At 40.1% G+C, this 20,973-nt stretch overlaps 3 protein-coding genes across 4 annotated transcripts in view; 2 read left to right on the forward strand and 1 right to left on the reverse strand.

Annotated features, from left to right (window-relative positions):
- iqgap2 (IQ motif containing GTPase activating protein 2) overlaps positions 1 to 16,813 on the forward strand; it is a 30,180-nt gene extending 13,367 nt beyond the window's left edge. Inside the window, exons 9-39 of one of the 2 annotated variants that reach the window (XM_020100998.2) lie at positions 65 to 152; positions 380 to 543; positions 1,097 to 1,184; positions 1,367 to 1,530; positions 1,672 to 1,832; positions 2,266 to 2,390; positions 2,599 to 2,762; positions 5,734 to 5,754; positions 6,065 to 6,155; positions 6,725 to 6,892; positions 6,978 to 7,120; positions 7,304 to 7,474; positions 7,675 to 7,758; positions 7,929 to 8,000; positions 8,090 to 8,159; positions 8,535 to 8,743; positions 8,861 to 9,013; positions 9,142 to 9,305; positions 9,443 to 9,667; positions 10,078 to 10,218; positions 11,277 to 11,361; positions 11,510 to 11,742; positions 12,257 to 12,389; positions 13,608 to 13,710; positions 13,795 to 13,936; positions 14,610 to 14,697; positions 14,790 to 15,002; positions 15,087 to 15,247; positions 15,392 to 15,535; positions 15,693 to 15,801; positions 16,087 to 16,813. In XM_020100998.2, coding sequence (XP_019956557.1) covers positions 65 to 152; positions 380 to 543; positions 1,097 to 1,184; positions 1,367 to 1,530; positions 1,672 to 1,832; positions 2,266 to 2,390; positions 2,599 to 2,762; positions 5,734 to 5,754; positions 6,065 to 6,155; positions 6,725 to 6,892; positions 6,978 to 7,120; positions 7,304 to 7,474; positions 7,675 to 7,758; positions 7,929 to 8,000; positions 8,090 to 8,159; positions 8,535 to 8,743; positions 8,861 to 9,013; positions 9,142 to 9,305; positions 9,443 to 9,667; positions 10,078 to 10,218; positions 11,277 to 11,361; positions 11,510 to 11,742; positions 12,257 to 12,389; positions 13,608 to 13,710; positions 13,795 to 13,936; positions 14,610 to 14,697; positions 14,790 to 15,002; positions 15,087 to 15,247; positions 15,392 to 15,535; positions 15,693 to 15,801; positions 16,087 to 16,200 — 4,191 coding nt within the window. In that variant the 3' untranslated portion in view covers positions 16,201 to 16,813. The remainder of the gene's footprint in view (positions 1 to 64; positions 153 to 379; positions 544 to 1,096; positions 1,185 to 1,366; positions 1,531 to 1,671; positions 1,833 to 2,265; positions 2,391 to 2,598; positions 2,763 to 5,733; positions 5,755 to 6,064; positions 6,156 to 6,724; positions 6,893 to 6,977; positions 7,121 to 7,303; positions 7,475 to 7,674; positions 7,759 to 7,928; positions 8,001 to 8,089; positions 8,160 to 8,534; positions 8,744 to 8,860; positions 9,014 to 9,141; positions 9,306 to 9,442; positions 9,668 to 10,077; positions 10,219 to 11,276; positions 11,362 to 11,509; positions 11,743 to 12,256; positions 12,390 to 13,607; positions 13,711 to 13,794; positions 13,937 to 14,609; positions 14,698 to 14,789; positions 15,003 to 15,086; positions 15,248 to 15,391; positions 15,536 to 15,692; positions 15,802 to 16,086) is intronic. The other variant, XM_020100999.2, reaches the window with a different exon arrangement.
- f2rl2 (coagulation factor II (thrombin) receptor-like 2) lies at positions 2,472 to 5,205 on the reverse strand. The gene is made up of 2 exons (XM_020101000.2): positions 4,570 to 5,205; positions 2,472 to 4,254 (listed from the first exon to the last, which is right to left on the reverse strand). Exons 1-2 carry the CDS (start codon positions 4,631 to 4,633, stop codon positions 3,191 to 3,193), a joined length of 1,128 nt encoding a protein of 375 aa, XP_019956559.2. The 5' UTR covers positions 4,634 to 5,205; the 3' UTR covers positions 2,472 to 3,190.
- Positions 16,814 to 16,964: 151 nt separating the features above from the next.
- Positions 16,965 to 20,342, forward strand: f2r (coagulation factor II (thrombin) receptor). The gene is made up of 2 exons (XM_020100829.2): positions 16,965 to 17,123; positions 17,919 to 20,342. The coding sequence occupies exons 1-2, from the start codon at positions 17,039 to 17,041 to the stop codon at positions 19,112 to 19,114; spliced, it is 1,281 nt and encodes a 426-aa protein (XP_019956388.1). The 5' UTR covers positions 16,965 to 17,038; the 3' UTR covers positions 19,115 to 20,342.
- Positions 20,343 to 20,973: the final 631 nt, after the last annotated feature.

Consider the following 20,973-nt stretch of genomic DNA (forward strand, 5'->3'; position numbering starts at 1 on the left):
ATATGCTAAATTTTTAAAGAAACGTCTATTATAAGCATTTATTTTCTCTGTCCATCTCTGTTAGAGTTCCTCAATTGCTACTGAAGAAAGAGACGTTTATGAGGAGCTGCTCACACAGCAGGAGATCCAGGGCTGCATTGACTCTGTCAACAGTAAGGTCTTTTCCTCCCATGACCCTGACATGCTTTTTTCCCTTAAAACACTGTCCACTATAATGAATACATGGGGAAAACCGTGTACTGTGACATGTCATGTGAACACAGGACATCTGGAGGATGTGCAGAAAATCACATAAACTTAGACTATTTTAGAACTTGTAACTAAAAAGAAAATGTATTATCCCTCAGTGACACTGGTCTTGTTTTTCCCCCGTCTTCAGTCCAGACGGCCATAAGGCAGGTGAATGAAGCACTGTCCACACAAGACACGGCTGCTCTATTGGCAGCACTTAGGCTTAAAGCTCTGGCCCTGCTGGGTGTTCAGGAGTCTAACAGCCACTGGTACCTGGAACATTTTACCACCTACTGCCAACATAAATCCAAGGTATGCTGAATCAGAGCTCGTTCGATCAGTTGTTTCTGACTCAGGCCCAAGGAGCCAGATCACCACTGTTTTATTTGTTATTCCTTTATGTAGATATACACCTTTATTAGATAGTTAAAATGAAAATGGAGCACTTGGTTTTCCTCAGAGACACAGTTGAAACGAATGAGTTCACTCAGAAGAAAGTATTTAAAGAAAAGTTTTAAATCCCACATATTTATTTGGAAACACAAATGATTACATCTTTGACCTATTTTCTAAACAGATTTTTTTTGTTTGCTTTCCACCTAAAAGAGACAGTTCTTTGGCCGAGGAGATTTTGTGTAGACATTGATGAAGAACTGCAGCTGCTGCTGTTTTACTTCTCAGGCAGGAAACCCACTATGTTATAAAGAAGAATAATCACACCTTCAGAGAATAAAGAAGCTAATCAGCCACTTTAACTTTAGTTGTAATGGACTTTTAGACACTTTATCCTCCAAGCCACTGCATTAAAGCTTGCATAAGCATTAGATCCTTCTGGTATCTCTAGTTCACTCTAATCTTGCTGCAGGATGGAGGGAGGGCTGTGATGGTGGACAAAGAGGAAATTCAGAGAGTTGTCAGCTCTTGCAATGACTTTGCGGAGGCTCAGAAACGAAGTAAGCACCTTTTTGTTTCTTACCATAGATTTGTATTATAATTACTGATCAGTTGAAAATCACAGGCATTTCAGTCTATAAAAGTATTGCAGAGTAAAAACGTGATTTTTGTATTGACATACTTTAAGGAAATGGAATTCCTGTATCTACTTACAAATGTCTGTTAAAATGATCTTGACCAGAACTCGAAGCAGTTGCTGCGATCAATACTGCCATTCGTCTTGGCAATGCTATGGACACAGCGGAGGAGCTGATGAACCCTGAGGCACAACTTCCTATTGTCTACCCAACTGCTGCCAACCTCTATCAGGCGGAGCTTTTCAGTTTGCAGCTACAAAGTGGGAGGGTGAGACATCATGTATAACATAATGACACTCGACCAACATGCTTACAAAGGTGTAGGGGATGTATACATATAAATTAATGTATATTTATATTGCAGATAAAGTCACTTCATGCTTGTGATTCAGACCTTTGTTTTTATCAGTCTGGCCTGAGCCATGAAGAGCTGAGTGTAGCTGTGGAGATGCTCTCAGCTGTCGCGGTGCTGAATGAGGTGCTGGACACCAAAGACCCACAGGCTGTGATCGAGCAACTGACTGACTCTCCGCTGGGCTTCACCAACATGGACCAAGACAACCTCAACAGGTACAATGGCTCCAGGACAGACAGCTGTGGACTACTGAAGCATAAAAGCATAAAATAAGTTCTTAGAAGGAACAACAATAATTGTATGTATATGCATGGGAGCACATTTGTGACAGCAGGCTCAGGGTTTGTTTTGGCAAACATTTGTCCAGCAAAACAGTTTTTAACATCTCTAGTTCAGTAGCAAAGACCTACTTTACCTGCTGCCCTAGTTTTGTTGAATCAACTTTTGTACTTGTGGAAGTAAAATTATGATGATATGGAAAATGTATCTGTTCAAAAGATTACAGTTATAGAAAGAATGTCTTTTAACTTAGCGTTTAGCTTGCAGGTCACTGTGTGCCAGGTTTCCCTCGGTGCACAGCTACTTGGTCAACACCAGGATGGGCTACTGAGTAGTGACTCATATGATGTTATGAAACTTCTCCTCTAGGTATGCTGACACACTTATCAAACAGCGAGCTGAGGCTCTCACCAATGGCCAAGAGTTCCTCACCTGGAACGATGTTCAGAAGTGCATCGACACAGTCAACGTTCAGGTCCAAGAGGAGCATGAACGTAAGAAAGTCTGCAGAGTTTTGGATCACATGTTGTAGCATCTGCCTTCTTCAGTTAAACTAATGAACTCTTTATACAAAATAAGAGAGGGCTTTTGAGCCAGCATTTTTTATTCCTTATTTTAGCTGTAGGCATTTAAGAACAACTTTTAAAAAACATACAATGATTAAAAACAATGAGTGATCAAGTTTCAATGTTTCTTGTCCAGGCATCATAGCCATCGCAGAGATCAATGAGGCACTTAACTCAGGTGATCATCAGCAGACTCTTGCAGCCCTGCTTCTTCCTACAGCCAAGCTGAGTGGGGTGAATGCAGCCACAGCCAAACACTACCATGACGTCCTACAATATACCAAGCAACTTATCTGCCAGGTAATTTCACCCTGTCTTTTTTCCATATATTTAGGACGTGTAGGAAAATGTGCTTACATATCCCACATCCCCACAATGCAAAATATGCAAAGTTCTTTATCGTTGAATTAACCAGTGTTTGAACAATTCATTCCTCCTTATTACTTTGATCAGATTTCCACAGCAGCCTCTCATTTCTCAGTAATGAAAAGGTGGAACGATGCATTAATATAGAATATGATGTCTTGTAACACAATTTACATAATCATTTCCTTACACTGTACAAAGACTTTGTGTTACAAAGATCATTGTTGTTTTTTTGGACCCAACAGTAATTGCAGCATTGCCTCAGTCCTAACCTTCACATCATTATTTCTTGTGCTTCCCTGCTGTGTCCAACAATGGTCCAGCGAGGATTTGTTTTTGTTTCTGTGCACACACATCCAGTCTCATGTCATAACCCCCCGTCTCTGAGGTATCTCACGGAGTGAAATGAATTGTAGTTCTGAGGCTGGCGTCTTGGAAATGAGGAAACACAGGAAGGGGTCCAGACAGCTGTGGAGGCAGCAGAGACACACCGCCACTCTGTAGTATCCATACAGCCGGTCGTCCCCGCTGGAAAACAGACGGATGTAGTGGGCGATATGCAGGATGCCGCTGGGCAAGAAACACACCACAAAGATGACAAAGACCAGAGTACTGACCCTGATAAAAGCTCTCCAGTCACAACCAGATTGACCTAAGTGGTATACCACTGCCACATGAGCATAGATACAAATCAGGAAGGGCACTATGAAGCCCGGAAAAACCAGCATCAGCCTGTACAGAATCAGTTGGGAGTGAGGTTCTTCTTCCAGAGGAAGTACATCATGGCAGGTGGTGACTCCCAGAGGGGTAATGTGGTAGCTCTGCCTGAAGAGAAGCTCTGGCACAACAGCTGCCCCAAACAGGAACCATACAACCAAGCATGTCCCCACTGCCAGGGTAGTCTTAGTCATCCTCCGGTACAAAAACGGTCTGACCACAGCGAGGTATCTCTTCAGGCTTATGCATGCTATAGTTTGAGCCGAACAGTAAACATTACCATAAAACAAGGCTGTGATGAGCCGGCAGGATATTTCCCCAAATATCCAGTTGTTTCCACTGAAGTGGTAGTGAACACGCAACGCCAGGGAGAGCAGGAGTAGCAGGTCGGACAAGGCCAGGTTTAGGTAGAGAACTACTGTGGGCATGGACTTGGCTCTGAGTCTGACTCTGAGGAAGCCCAGGATGTAGGCGTTGGAGGGGATGCCCACCAGCATGGCCAGGATATATGTTGAAGGTATGACCCAGGTACTGATAATCCCAGTGGTGTAGGCTGTCACCGGGTCCTCTGTGTTCACGTAGAGCCACGGGTTTGTGCTGGAATGGAGAGCTGGTAGATGGTTTGTGTGATTATGTTTGTACATCCACCCCTTGAAGGTTTTTGGTATCACAACAGATGAAATTTTGGTTTTGGTCCTGGATCGATTTCCTATAAATGGGGAGGACAAAATCAATCCTGTTACTTTAAAACACCTTTAGTTTTATAACAAAAGTACACCTTAAGTAATATAAGTAATATATAAAAAATGTTAATCATGATTTAATCAGCCGTGTATCATTCATTCTATCATGCAGTTCAACATTTTTCAATGTTTTTAATTGCATTATATTTGTAGCTGAAGTAAAGTACTCAAAGCTGTGTTGTGTTACTTTGGGGAATTCATCTATAAGCAGTGTAGCAAAATAGACCCTAGCTAAAAAACGTTTTAAAATAATATTTTTTATAGTATTGTGATGAACTTACCCTCATGCTGAATAGTCTGCATGGCCATTAGACAAAAAATGAATCCTGACACAAGGTCTGCCATCTCACTCTTCTGTCTGTAGCCCCGGTTTTTGAGAAAAAGTTTCTGGTCCTCATCCGTCTTGATGCTGCATCTTTTCAGTAAAAGTTCTCCACTGGTGAAATTTAGTGTTTCGACATCGAAACAGTAAACTAATGACAGTGTGAGCTCGAGCTCAGCTTCCCGCTAGTGTATGTGGGATGTTTGTCTGTTTGTGTGGTGCAGTGAGCATGTTTCCTGTCTGGGCTTCAAAACTAAACTGCCTTTCTGCCTGCATCAGTAACGGCCCACTGACTCACTGGGGTGGGAGGATACTACTCAATGCTTTTTTTGAAGAGCGGAACAAATTACACTAATCACTTTACAGTGTATTGTGGTTTAGGTCATTTATGGGTTTGGTTTTAAAAGTAATTTCACTTTTAAATTCATTTTAGGATGACAAGTTTTTGTTCATCAGCCAGGGTCTAGAATTGAGGAGTTACTACAGGGATATGCTTATTTTTTGGGGGTATTATATGGAAATGTATACCACCACTATTGCGCTATATGGTAATAAGAGCATGGATGTATAACTGGAGAATAGGTTTCAAAATGGAGCCATTTCATTTCAGTAAACAATATTTTCCAAGCTTTTATGGTAAAAACAGATGTTTTAGTTTATTTCCTGGCGGATTTCAGTGTTGATTAGTCTCTGGTTTGACAGAAACACTGATATGATATCACTTACACAAAAATTCAGAAATATTCTTTTCATAAAAATATCCACTGTGACTCAGTGGATATTTTTTTCCAGTGCATTATTTGCAGGAACAAGACTGATCCTGTTCTCAAAACATAAAGCTGCTTTGGAATGTGGGAAATAATCAGTCAGATGCAGATAAAAACAACAGAGCTACTCCCAGTCTGTTTTTACGATGACTTCCATCCTGTTGGCTCTGTGGCCCCAGTAGAGTTCTCAAATTAGTCTCAGAACAAAAATACACGTCAGGCTGAAATAATATTCCTTGTGCTTGTTGTGATGGTTCAATGTTAGCGTCTGTTTTTAGAAAGTGGCTGGTTGAGTGGGGGTGAGGATATGATCTGTGCTTCAATGTAACTAATTATAGCTTTTTCCTTTTCCGTAGCTGTTGCCTCTGGACACAGAGGTAATGGTACTGTCTATTTGCTGTTGCTCTAATAGCACCAGTGTTGCTATGCAGTGTTACTGCTATAGAGTTTAAAACTGCATCTACAAAAATCCACAAACTTGATTAATTAATATTATTAATTAATTGGAAGAATTTCTAACCTTGACTTCGAACATTTTAATTAAAATTGCTTTCAATGATTTATAATCTGATATCAATTTAATATTGTTCAGCTATGGATGTACAATGCTTTGTGTGCATAAAGTAATATTTGGTGTCTTTTAAAAACAAGACAAATCAGCATGTGCTTTTTCCCCCTTGACTCCAGAACTCTGGAGATGAGTCTGCAGTACTGTGGCTGGACCAAATTCAAGAGGCCATACTCACAGCCAATCAGGATGAAGAGGAGGCTCTTAAATGTACGTACACAGAGCTGAACTTCACTCATCCATATCAAATTATCTCAAAGAAAACTAGGATACAATATTCTGATTGTCTGGAGGAAGTTCATTATTTTCACATCACTGCACAAGTTCATCACTGCTCTAAATGAGTTTCTTTCAGTGCTTCCATGAATCACAATACTGTCCTGTTAATCTGAAAGTATTTGTAAAACGGTCATGGCTGCTTTTGTTTGCAGATGTTTTCTCTTTGAACTGCTCTGTGGTAGTTCAGGCTGGAAATGATGACACATGTTGATGATTACCAGACTTTGCACCTAAGTGTACTTAACTCTTTTTTGTTTTTTTCTTCTCCTTTTTCAGGAGCATATCTTCCCCTTCAGTTACATGCATACTGCAGTGTTTGTTGTAGCCTGTGTGTTGTTGTTGCTGTCATTATCTCATCTGCATCATTATTATCGAATCACCACTTTGCTTTGTTTAATTATCCCTTACTCACTTGGTGTTATTTTTACTGTGTTGTTTTCATGTTCAACTCAGCACATCTTGACTCTGCTTCTTTGGTTCACTCTTGTTTATTTGTCCAGTGGCTGGAGCAGTAGCTGACATTAACAGGAGCGTGGCTGAGGGTGACTCCCAGAATACACTGAAGGCTTTGCAGGCTCCATGTGCAGGACTGAAAGCCATGCTGCCTGAATGTGCTGACACATACCAGGCTGAACTGGAGCAGACACAAGTTAGCGCTGCTTCTGAAGGTAGCTTCTGAAACATATGATGCTTTGTGTTGGCAGTCAGTAAAATGTTCACTGTGTCTAATGGGGCAGTTTCTGCTTCCTCCAGGCAACACAGAAAGTGTGTGGGTAAAACACTGCATCAAGGACAGATATGACTACTACTATAACCTGGAGACTGGACAGGGCGCCTGGGAGGAGCCTGAAGGATTTGAACACAATGGTGGCCAACTCAGTAAAGACAAAATCCAGGTACTGTGTACAATGAATTATGTCAATTAAACTTTAAAAGAATTGAAAATGAATAAACACAAAGTTTAAAAAAGTGAATTAACCTTAATACTGTCTGATGCCACGTCCAGTACAGATTTAATTCCCCACATTGGGACTGTTTTAAAATATGAATAACTTGAAAACGTGCCTTTTTCTTCTCAGACTGTTGTCAGCTGTGTGATGGCAGAATATAACAGGGAACAGTTATGGTTGGCCAATGAATCCTTCGTGACGCAGCTGCAGGCGAGGGTCAGAGGTTACCTGGTCAGAAAAAAACATGCTCAGAGAATGGAGTATCTACACCAACAAGAACCACATGTGGTCAAATTGCAGGTAATGTGTTGCTCCACTATGAACTGTGAAATGAGAATAATGTCAGTAATCAGGTAATATCAAGTGATCCCTGATGCAATATCAAAATACCAAGATCACTGTTATGAAGACATTAAAACTGACTCTAAGTCAGACGCATAATAATTATTGACTTTCCACATGTAACTTTCAGTTATTTCAAAGTTTGTTTTTTTTTGCAGGCTTGCTGGAAGGGTTTCAAACAAAGGAAAATATACAAAGAAAGAATGAATTTGCTTCAGAAAAATGTTGCTTCAGTTGTCATGGTGAGAAATAATAAAAAAATCACATTGAGTTGAATAGAAAACTGTAAAGCTATTGTAAATGTCTCTGGAAATCCTCAGCCACGGTAACTGGGAGTTAGACACAATCAGCTCGGTAAGATTCATGAAATTGCCTTTAAATTAAAGACTTGACTTGAAACTAATGTTTTTAGATCCAGTCTTTCGTGAAAATGTGGAAAACCAAACGTAGATACAATCAGAGGCTGCAGTTCTTTAAAGATCATGTGAGTATCACTTCACTCTGTCAGCATCCTCTGGTTTTGTGCAGTTTTCTTCCATGTTGTGTGATTTGGATTGTGCACTGTGTTTGTAGGAAAAAGAAATAGTGAAGATCCAGGCTTTTCTAAAGGCCAACAAAGCCAGAGATGACTACAGAACTTTAAGTGAGTCAAAAATACATTTAACACTCCTGCAGGTTTCTGAGGAGCTGAGCTACATTGACATAAAGTCGATGTTGTGATGTGAGACCAGACATTGTTTTGATTATTTTAATTATTTTTATGTTGTAACATTTGTGACATCAGTGTTTATCTAGTTTTGAATGCTGCATTATAGTCGGGAATAATTAATAAAAGCACCAGCTGCCATCCCTCAATTACTTTAAACACTGGTGTCACAATGGAGATATTGGGCCATAAATATCGTGATTTTTGTCTATAGTGCCCAGCCCAAGACACGTATGGGAATATGGTAAAACATATCGTTACATGTGTACGTGTGTGTGTGACGAGTGCTTTTGCTCATTTACCAAATCTTAGCTGGAGCCAAGGATCCTCCTCTGTCAGTTGTGCGTAAGTTTGTCCACTTGCTGGAGCAGAGTCCTCTGGATCTGCAGGAAGAGCAGGAAGTGACACGTCTCAGGGAGGAGGTCGTCACCAAGATTCGCTCCAATCAGCAGATGGAGAAAGACCTGAACTTGATGGACATAAAGATTGGACTGCTAGTGAAGAACAGGATCACGCTGCAGGTTGGCAACCCTCACTTTTACGTGTTGAGGGGAAGATATCATTGCTTGATTCTGACTCTGATTACATTTCTATTATTACATCTTATATTAAATTTGACATCTGTTTCTCTTGAAAAGGATGTTGTGTCCCATAGCAAGAAGATGAAGAACAAGAAAAGTAAAGCGAGTAAAGATGACTTGACTGCAGGAGACAGACTGGGTATCAAGGGCCTGAGTAAAGGAAAAAGACGGAAACTGGAGGCGTACCAACATCTCTTTTACCTGTTACAGGTATTACAAAAAATGTGTCCAACTTACCTAATTTACTCCAAATGAAACTACAACTCACATCTATTAGATTTTAGTTCAGTTGCAGAACCACACTTAATGTCACTCCTTCTCTCGTTACTCCCTTTAAGACCAATCCATCTTACCTGGCCAAGCTGATCTTCCAGATGCCCCAGAACAAGTCCACTAAGTTTATGGACACTGTGATCTTCACCTTGTATAACTATGCCTCCAACCAAAGAGAGGAATACTTACTGCTCAAACTCTTTAAGACTGCTCTGGAGGAGGAAATCAAGTGAGAACTCCTGCTCTGAACATTACTGAAGAAATATTCTACCCTTAAAGATACTAGTCTCCTTGGATACATGTACATATTTTGTTTGTTTCATGGACCCAACTGATCTGCTGTACCATCATCTTCATTTGCCTCAGTTCTAAGGTGGACCAGATCCAAGACATAGTGACGGGGAACCCAACCGTCATCAAGATGGTGGTGAGCTTCAACAGAGGTGCCCGGGGCCACAACACACTCAGGCAGCTCCTGGCCCCTGTGGTCAAAGACATCATAGAAAACAAGAGTTTAGGCATCAACACCAACCCGGTGGACGTGTACAAAGCCTGGGTCAACCAGCTGGAGACGGCTACTGGGGAGGCCAGGTAGGTGTCAGGCTGACAATGATTTACAATATACATGTAGGATTTAAAGCATGAGACTTAAGCTTATTCTCTGTGTAGTTATATCACACAATTATTTTCTGTCAAGTGCACATACTTTGAGCCTTTACATGTTTTCACCCAGTGTGTGTACTTTGAATTACTGCTAATCTCTTTCCAAAGCAAACAATCAGATAGTGTGTTAGACCGACTGTCTGGAGCCTCTGTTTCCACTCATTTCAACATCTGAACGTCTGTGAACCCAGTACCAAGGAAGAATTGTCGAAAATGTGCATTGTCATGCAATGTTAACATAATTGAGAACATATTTATAAAATGTTGCTTATTGTGTTGGATTTTTTCAGAATGTTTTTAATATGTTTCAATGTTTGCCTGCTGTTGTCCTCACTCAGCAAGCTGCCTTATGAAGTGACTCCTGAACAGGCCATGTCACATGAGGAAGTACGCAGCAGGCTGGAGGCGTCCAGTCTAGCACTACGGACTGCTACAGATAAAGTCTTGAACTCCATTGTCTCCTCGCTGGATAATATCCCGTAAGTTTGGGGATCTGTTAAATGTCAATTGTCCACTCACACAGTTTTGTTTTTTTAGTGCTGGAGCATCTCAGTAGGCTCAATTTTATCGATTGTATTTTTTTTTTAAATCAGATATTCAAGGAAGAATAAATAGGACATACCTTTCACATTCGTCACTGAAAGTGTAATCTTTTCCAAAACAACAAACATATTACACTTTTAATACAGACACCATGCAAAAAATACTACCTTAAAAAAGTTTAAATTTAGATGTGGGTTGTGACTGTATGAAGGACATGAGTCAAGTCTAGAGGCCATAATTTGGGGTGTCTGTAGTGTTGTGCTGGACAGCATTATATTTTTAGCCATTCATACTAAAAATAATAAAATATTCATACTCCACCCCCTACTTTAAAATTTATTTATCACATGAGGCATTTTAATCAATTGAATTGAGAGGTTTACATTATTTGTCTCATGCTTTTATCTAAAGAAATTTGTTTTCTATCTTCTCACCCTATTTTTCATTTCTATTTTTACATTTTTAATATTTCATCAACATAATTTGCGTAAAATAGAGATAGACAGGATATGATTATATGTTTTAGTATGTCATAAACTGTTCATTCTGGTTATTAAGGGTTTAGCTGCATGTTAGGATGTTGTCATTACAAGATAATTATTGCAGTGATAAAAGCAGTCATCTGCTCAAGAGAAGAACATAACTGTGGTTTGTTCAGCACAAGTTATGTCCAAGTAATTTAATTTTGAGATTGAAACACAAATATTATGTTTTCATTCTGTAATCTAAAATATTCACACACTTGTGAAAACTGTACCACTAGGTGGTGCTATTGTATAGACAGGGCACTAAGGTACTTTGGTACTAATTATTAATACTGTACATCTAAAGAGACTGAAACACATTAGTACAAGCGTCATTGATTCATGTTTTTGTTGCATCAAATCAATGGTTTATTCTCCCTGTCCTTAGCTTGCTTTATCATTTGTCAAATGTTTGTGAATGCATGTTGTTGTGTTTCATGTTCCACCATTGCTTTTTGTTTTGCATGTAGTTATGGCATGAGATACATAGCAAAAGTTCTGAAGAACAGCCTTCATGAAAAGTTTCCAGATGCCTCAGAGGATGAGCTGATGAAGGTAGCAGCCCTCAAAAGTTTAAAAATAAATTGTATACATTTCCACTCACAGCACAGTATACGCCATCTTATTGTGAATATGCTGAGGTGGGAGCAGTTTAATTTTACAAAAGATTTTAATGATGTTTCCTTTTTTTTGTTCATGGAAGATTGTTGGAAACCTGCTGTACTACCGCTACATGAACCCAGCCATCGTGGCCCCCGACGGCTTCGACATCATCGACATGTCAGCAGGAGGGCAGCTCCACCTTGACCAGCGTCGTAACCTGGGATCTGTGGCAAAGATGCTCCAGCACTCTGCGGCCAATAAGCTGTTTGAGGGCGAGAACGCACATATGACTCCAATGAACAACTACATATCTCAGACATATGAGAAGTTTCGGTAAGAAAGGAGAAATGAACACTGACAGAAAAATGATGTTGCATGCATAGCTGTTACAAATGATCTGTAGAAACCTTTATTTTTCTGTCAATGCTCGGGGGCAGCACTGAGGGAAAGGTACAACCTCCATGATGTTGAATTTACATACAGTGTTGTTTGGTTCATGCTTAGAAGCGGGAAACCAGGTGTGGTAGAGAAAGAAGAAATGTTCCTTCCGATAACAAAGACAGGACGATTAAAAAGTAAATCCTGCCAATAAACATGTTTTTCTTGGAGAGTCAGAATCAGGTTAAAGGAAGAAGCTACTTTATCAGCAAGTGATGAATTGAACTCTGGGTGGGCCAGAATTCAAGTTCTTATCTGCATCACATTATCAGTGATCTTGTAATTATTGGAAAGCGCATAAATCTTCCAAAAAAATCACCATGAGTCACCAGCATTTTGATTAGTTTCCTCCATCACTTTTGTCAGTACCTGAGGCTGATTCACTAACTAAAAGTTATTTTTCTTCCAGGGTATTTTTCCAGTCTGCGTGTGATGTCCCTGAACCAGAGGAGAAGTTTAATATCGATGAATACTCAGACATGGTGAACTTGAGCAAACCTATCATCTACATCTCAATTGAGGAGATCATCAATACACACTCGGTAAATCCAAACAAAATGAGGCTGTGGAATAAACTGGATCAAATTGACCTTCCTGCAGATCCACGACAATGACTCATGATGTCAAGTCTACATTAAAAAATAACACTAGCAGTCTAATAAAGTGCATTTTTACTTACTGGATCACAGTGAAAAAATTCTGGACTGCTGTCTATTAGTGTGAGAGTTTGGTGCAGTTTGACTGAATATAAGGGGCTGTTGGGCCTGGGCAGAGGTGTTTGCTCTTCAGAATTCTATTCCAGTTAGGATATGGTTCTGTCCCTTTCTCATCCTTTTTTTAAAATGACTTGTTTCCTGCACTCTCTTACTTTCTTTCCATCATTGTGCTGTTTCCTTTCTTTATATTTCCAGACCACTTCCTCAGAAAGGAGGTCAGTGGTGAGGACGTCAGTGTGTTAAATCCATCTGTCCCTTTATTATCAGTTTCACTCACACTTACAAGGAACAATGGAGACAATGGAGAATGGGCAAAAGTTCTCTCAGCCCCAATTTTAGATAGATAGATAGATAGATAGATAGAGTACTTTATTCATCCCCGGAGGGAAATTAAGGTGTCATAGCAGCTTGTGTATCGGAACACAACAAAACACAATGCAATAGAACAAAACAAAACAAAACATTTAGGTAAAAAGAACAGAAACAGAAACACAAGATGAATAGGCAGACAAGTAGTGCAGTGGCAATATGATGATAATAGTAATAATGATATGATGGTAATGTTATTGTTAGACAGTATATAAGAATATTAGTACAGTATATATTTATATATATATATATAGTATACAATATAACATAATATATATTTATATAGACAGTAATTATACCAATATAATAGCAGTATATAGTAATAATGGCAGCAATAGTATATATAATAATAATAATAGTTTTAGTTAATAGTTTTAGTTAATTTTGACAATTAAATTGTATAGTTTCCTTGTTTAAATTGAGACAATATGCATTTATTATTATTTGTAATTGTTAAATGGGTGTGTTTGTTGCAATACGAACATAGTAAATATTACACTACAAATATATAAATATAAATTACATGTTTTTAAAATGTACTAAGCAAGAATTGGTTTGACTTGTAAGAGACACTTCCTAACCTGTGATCCATAAATGTGCTCTTTTCATTGATAAAAAGCAACATTTATGCCACAATAAGTGACTAATTACACAATCACATCTGTATTTCTTCAGCTGCTGTTGGAACATCTGGAGGCCATCTCTCCAGACCACAATGACTTACTACACGAGCTGCTGCAGGACCTTGGAGACGTCCCTGATGTAGAGTCCTTGCTCGGTAATGTCAAACTCTTTATTCATAGCAATCACAAGTTTGCTTTAGGGCGTTTATCGTTATACAGGCTGTGCTGTTTTATTTCAGGTGAAGGAGCCGTCGACTCAAATGACCCGAACAGAGAGAGCGCTCTGAACCAGCTTGCAAAGACTGAAATCTCCCTCACACTTACCAGCAAGTTTGAGCTGCTGGAAGGAGACGACCAAGACCTGAAGACTCTCATGACGAAGTAAGTTTGTAAATGGAGGACAAAATAAAATTGATAAAAAGACATAATTACAAATCAATAAATAACTGATTTCAGGTATCGGACCACGTAGCCACACAAGTGTTCAATATAAAGTTTGGGATTGCTGTAAATGCTGTGTGATGCACTTCACTTCTCCTTTTTGACACAGTGTGTTTTTTATGGCTATCACTAAGTAGCTTGCCTTTGTTATCTTTCCTGCTCTTCTATCATTTCCTGTCCATAAAGGACAGAGTTTAGTGGTCAGGGTTATCTTGCTTGTGAACATGTATCCGTGTAACAGACTGTGCTGGAGAGCTGGTCTCTTCATTTCTGGCATATGGATATTTTAAAAAGAGTAAATGTGGAGCAGTAAGTTAGCCATGCTAACATCACTTTGGAAAATAAACAGATTTGCTATAAATTTCATTAAAATACTTTCAATTTTGAAGAACTATATTTAAAATAAGCCCTGCCTTTAACAACAAGTTTATCTTTCATCTATTCGGATCCAAGCCTGCATATATGATTCTTTCTTTGTAAATAAATATGATCTGACACAACATTCAACCCAATTACCAATTCTAACGTTTTAGCCGATCAGTGTAACTTTTATTTCAGGTGTAATGTCAGCGACAGCACAGTTCTCGTTCTAAAATATTTTCTTGTGCTTTAGGACAAAAAAGCTTATAGTGGATGTTGTTCGAATTCAACCTGGAGAGACTTTGCCTGAAGTTCTTGAGACTCTTGCTACAGCACCACAGGTAAAACAAAAGAATATATGTAATTCATTTAGTTCTTGTTTTTTTGGAACCTGATGTGTTCAGTTATTGCTAATATGACTTATTTCCTGAAGGAATTGGAGCATACAAAGATTGTGGAACGCCGGGCAGTTCAGGACGCTCAGACGCCAGAGGGTTTAAAGAGTAACCCAGCCGTGCTGGAGGATGGTCAGCTGCCTCTGGAGCAGAAGAAGAGGAAGATCCTGAGGAACCTTCGTAACCTGGAGCAGGCAGGCCTCACCACTGCTGGTGACAAATACCAGGACCTCATCAATGGCATATCAAAGGTCGGGACATGCTTCTTCAACACTAGTTCTAAAACACTGTTGGACCTGTTCAGCCTTTACGTATGTCATATTTGTAATTGACAGGACATTCGCTACCAAAGACGCTACAGACAGAGGAGAAAGGCCGAGCTTGTGAAGCTCCAGCAAGCATTGACAGCTCTCAACTCGAAAACTGCCTTCTACCAGGACCAGATGAATTATTATGATACCTACATCAAGACCTGCCTGGATAACCTCAACCGCAAGTGAGTTGCACCATATTAGGATGAAGTGCTTTACAAAATCCGTTTTTGTTCATATGCGATGTCCGTGCTTCCTGTTGGTTTGATGTGATGTGGCCAGAGTTCTTGTGATTTCTTAAAATGTATTGCTGTGTTTTGTGTATCCAGGAATTCACGCAAATCTATAAAACTGGACAGCAAAGGAGATGATAAGGGCAGTAAGAAGTGGAAGCCTCAGTCTCTGAAGTACACTGGAGCGAAGCTGCACGAGAAGGGAGTGATCCTGGAGATAGAAGGGCTTCAGACGAACCAGTGAGTTCAGCTCAACAGGAAAAAGAGCTGATATGTTTGATTCAGTTTCTCCAAAGTCATTTGGAAATTTTCCAAATCTATAAACGAGGGTCCTATTTTTCCCATTGTGCCGTGTTATCACTTTTTTCCCTGTGCTAATGTTTTTCTCACCTCTCAGATTCAAAAATGTCATGTTTGACATTTCACCCACGGAGGAAGTTGGAGATTTCGAGGTAAAGGCCAAGTTTATGGGAGTGGAGATGGAAAAAGTCCAGCTTCATTTCCAGGTAAACAGTTCACAATGTTTCCATGATATAAAGCAGCTCACTGGTCATTACTCAAATGACAGACAGTTTAAGTTCCTGTTTGCCTCATTGGAAGCATCATGGGAATAAAGCAAATATTTTCCAGTTCAGACGCTCTTGTTGTGATGAGTCAGTATTTTTTGAGACACTATAATCATCTATATAATAACTGATTGTACCTCCATATGTCAGACATTAGTATTTATGTTGTGTATATAAATCTGCCTAATCGGACTTTCTGTTGCATCTGTTGTGTTTTGTGTCCAGGACCTTCTTCAGCTGCAGTACGAAGGCGTGGCTGTGATGAAGATGTTCGACAAAGCCAAAGTGAACGTCAATTTGCTCATTTTCCTCCTGAACAAGAAATTCTATGGGAAGTGAGAAACTAACGGGAGCAGAGGAGGAAACAGATTGTGCCTTTTGAGTTTGTTCAACAAAATGAATTTAGTCAGAAAACACGAGATGGTTCAGGACAGTGATTCTGTTTCATCTGATTCTAATTTGAGGCATCACCACTAATGAAATGCTGTTTTTGTCCAATGAAATATGTCCACTCTATATTTTCCATGTGGTAATTGTAAATGTAAAGTATTTTTAAGAATTTACTTATAATGGTAATCATATTTTGTATGTAAAAGATACTAGTAAACACGTTATTGCTCTCTTGTACACTGAAAAAAACTTTAAGTGTTTGGAAATTTAAGCTGAAGCGGTTCTATCTCTCTGTCTCTGTCTCTCTCTCTGTGTCTCTGTCTCTGTGTCTCTGTCTCTCTCTCTTTGTGTCTCTGAACTGTGGAGCAACAGCATGGCTTTATGAAACATTGTAGTTTACCGGTGCCTTTTTAATGAAAGCATTTAAAGCAACGTGTTTTAATTAATAAAACATTTCAAACTTTTAAAGCAACAGTTGCTCTATTTTTAATGTGTATTATCAATATATAAGTGATTTCTAATGTTTGATCGATGTGAATAATAAATTCCACATTCCCTGAAAGGTTTTTGACTTTCACATTATTTGTTACATATTTCTATAAACACTGAGGGGAAATATTTAAAGCTCATTGGTCATGTCACATAATTTCTCTGTATTGAGGGAGGAGACGTGTGCTGTGAGGGGGAGGCGTGTCCACACTGAACTGTAATAGCAGGTTTTAAGCTTGAAGAAAAACATTGAAGCGTCTGACGGGACAAACAGATAATTTCAACACGTATTCAGAGGATGTACAGTGGAGCCATGGTTCACCTTTCTACTGGGCTGTTGCTATTTGTTTCTCTCCAGAGCTCAGCACTCGCCCTCCAGAATGGTAAGTTGCCTTTTAACCATTGTTTAGAACTTGAATAGTTTGAATATCTTTTATTGGGTAAATTAATATAGTTTTTACAGGGTTAAACTCCTTTGATTGAGCGACTTGTAATTTTTACCTGACTTTTGACACTTTTATCCGACTTCAGCTGCCCTCAGACCTTTAAATGCTGCTACATGTTAGTGAACTGTAATAATCTAAATGTATAATAACACTCTGTAAGGGTATTTGTGTTTTTTAAAACATTTTGTTGACAATACACCTGATATTGTAATTTTTTGTCTTTTGCAAAACAGTATTAAACTCTTGAAAACAGAATCCAGTTACTTACAAAATAAAAAATCCGCCCTTGTGGTCCAAGACTTATATGACGTCACCGTGACCATTGACCTCTGAATTCTAATAAATTTATCTTTGTGACAACAAAAACAGACTTAAGATATGTTCAAGAGGCCAAAAACATGATTTTTGAGGGCATCCAGAACTTTACTTTGAATCACCAAAATGAAATTAGTAAATCTGTGACGTTTGTACCAAATTTGAAAGAGTTATCTCAAGGTGTTCTAAAGATAACGTGTTCACAAGAATGCACATATGTGAGAACAACCCCGAAACATATTTCCTGTCTGTCTGTCGCAGAGGCAGAAAAATCCATGATCCTCCTGAGCTGCTCTCAAACTTACTGAGTTAATTCAACTAAAATGATTTTTAGTAAAGCGCCTCATGATGAAGCTTCCTCCCTTGTTTTTGGATTAAAAACAGAAAGTTCAGTTTCTCTCCTCTGTCTCTTTAAAGATTCCCTGCCTCGGACTTTCTCTGGGCACTTTGTCACTTATGAGCCAGTGGACTATGTTGACCTGTCAATGAAGGACGACGGGGGGTTGGGCTCAGGATCGGAGCAGGAGCCGGTGAAAAAACACAGTCACCACCATCATCCACAGAAGCACTATTTCGTCTCAGATGGGGTCAAGCGTTTTCTCCAGGGTCCCCTGGCAACAAGCTTTGTCCCGACTGTTTACACCCTCGTCTTCATCATCAGTGTGCCCCTCAACCTTGTTACTATGGTGATGTTTGTGCATCACATCCATCCCAGGAAGCCAGCAGTGATCTACATGCTGAATCTGGCCTGTGCTGATCTGCTGTTCGGCCTGCTCCTTCCTTTCAAGATAGCCTACCATTACCATGGCAACAACTGGATCTATGGCTCCGTCATGTGCGGGGTTGTGACCGCGGCCTTCTACTGCAACATGTACTGCTCTGTCCTGCTCATCATGTGCATCAGCATCGACCGCTTCCTGGCTGTGGTCTACCCCATGAACTCTCTGACATGGCGCAGCCCTCAGACGGCTTCGGCTGTGTGCATCGCCATGTGGCTGTTGGCCCTTGGAGGGGTCTGCCCTCTGCTGGCCTCAGGACAGACCCTCTACTTGTCAGACCTGAACATCACCACCTGCCACGATGTGCAGGATGTGGGACAACTACAAGCATACTATCGGTACTTCTTCCCCATCTACTCCTCTGTTTTCTTCTTCATCCCTCTTGTCTTCACCGGCGTATGTTACGTTCGTATCATCCAAGCTCTTGCGGAGGCCAACGTGGAGAACCGCTCCAGGAAGACTCGGGCCGTGGTGATGGCTGCATTTGTGCTGGTGGTGTTTGTGGTCTGCTTCACTCCCACCAACATCCTCCTGATGGTCCACTACGTTCAGCTGTCCCACGGCTCCAGTGACGCCTCCTACCAGGCGTACCTGCTGTCCTTGTGCGTGGGCAGCCTCAGCTGCTGTCTGGATCCTGTCCTCTATTACTTCGGCTCCTCTCAGTGCCAGAAGCAGATGGCTGCTGTGTTCAGATGTAGGCGACTGGCACAGGTGAAGAGCAGCTCAGAGAACCACAGCACGAGAAGCAGTGGGCGGACAGACAGCAGCAGCTTATGCAAGATGGAGAACGCTGAAACGGACCTGAGCAGCCACTACAGCCGGCTGGTGGCTTAAGTGCATGAGGAGGCTGAGAGACTTCCAACACACACCCACAGTTTAATACATCCGTGTTCATCTAAAACATTACTGCTTCTGTTTGACCGAAGGAAAAATAGAAATGCCATATTTACATACTTACATTTTTCTGCATATATGCACAGTATGGTTTAAAAGGTTTTGTAGAAGATGTGAATTTGAACTGGATTTATTTCCTTTTGAATAAATTTTTCTTGGATATATAATTGTTCAACACACAGTCAGTCATTTCACAGCAATTTTTTTTCAGATTTTTCTTTCAGAACCTCATTTTAAAGGAATTACAGAATATAACATAATAATAATAATAATAATACATTTAATCTAAAGAAAATGATGTAATGTGATGTAATTACAGCATAACAATAAAAGTGGCTGTTGGGTTTTTAAAGGTGAGCATGTAAAATGAATCGCTTGATGTATTGATTTTCATTGAGATAAAAAGCTAGTGTGTAATTCCCAAAGCTTGTGCTGAAGCATCAATCAAAACAAAACAACTGCATTACACATGTTTTTGCTTAATACAAAAGTTTATCTCCTGTGTTTTTTTATTTCTATTACTGCTCACTCTGTACTCTCCTTGTCATCTGGGCACAGCTCTGAAAAACAGGAAAACGTTTAAAAAGATTAACTGTGAGTTCAGAGCAGAGGGAAGCGTTCCCTCATTGAATTACTGCAAACATAATAAAACCACACACTGTATAACCACGTTTGAAAGCAGCATCTCCACCTTGTGGAAACTTGTGTGAGTGGCAGTGTCCAGTAAAGATGAGGACACAGTTATTTATTTTTCTATAAGAGAGCAATCTGATTATTACTGACCGGTTTGTCCATCGTAGCTGTGGAAGTTCTCTGGGAAGTTCAGACACCCGACTTGCTTCTTGAAAATTTCAACATTTTTGCCATCTATTTGTCCCGTCCTCGCTGAAAGAGGAGAACGATTTTTTTTAAAAGGAGCGTGCATGTTTGAAACTCAGCCCAAATGTGTGGATGAGGACAGGACTCACTGAACTGCAGAATGTATCGACCGGTGACGTCCCCATTTCTGAAGGTGTCTGTCCACAACAGGCAGTCCGGGCACGTCTGCAGGATGTGTCCTTTGTGCTCAGACAGATTCTCTTTGAAGAAAAATGACTAATTATCACACAACATCTGTCTGTGTCACTGCAGACTCGTCTGAAGATAAATAAACTCACTGCGAAATGTGGTTGCAAGTCCAGACACTGTTGCATTTACCTCCCCCAGGATACACCGATTACTGAAAAGCAGTTATGACAGAGGTTTGCTTTCACTTACTGAAACACTGAATTGAAAAAGTAATCTTTGTGCTGTAGAACTTTTTCGAATTTATTTAATTAAATTAAACTTACAAACAGTGATCTCCCCACCGCAGCGTCACAGTCTGACTGTCAGAAGTGGGGGACAAATCTATCCAGGAGCTTTTCAGAGACTCCAGTGCTTTGTGGTACTGCTTTGGGTCACCAGCTCCCATCACATACACCCACTTCCCAAACACCTAAGCAAGTCAAGATTTCAATGTACAGTATTTCACTCACTTCTCATTGTGCTTACTAATAATCCACTTTCTATAATCATAACATCAAGTGTCTTTGTGATAAATCAGAAATACAAGCATGACTCACCAGTTTGGGGTCGTCTGGTATAAAAGGTTTGACCAGGTCCTTGCAGTCGGGTGCGAATGCAGCACTGAGGGAAGTGAGAGCCAAGAGCAACACAACACCACGAGCAGCCATGTTCAGACAAATGAGGATGAGTAGCGCTGCAGAGGAAGAGCCTGCGACAGAAACCGTCTAACGCCGATTCATTTCCCCTGAGGG

The sequence above is a fragment of the Paralichthys olivaceus genome, chromosome 4, assembly GCF_024713975.1.
Source record: "Paralichthys olivaceus isolate ysfri-2021 chromosome 4, ASM2471397v2, whole genome shotgun sequence".
Classification (NCBI taxonomy): Eukaryota; Metazoa; Chordata; class Actinopteri; order Pleuronectiformes; family Paralichthyidae; genus Paralichthys; species Paralichthys olivaceus.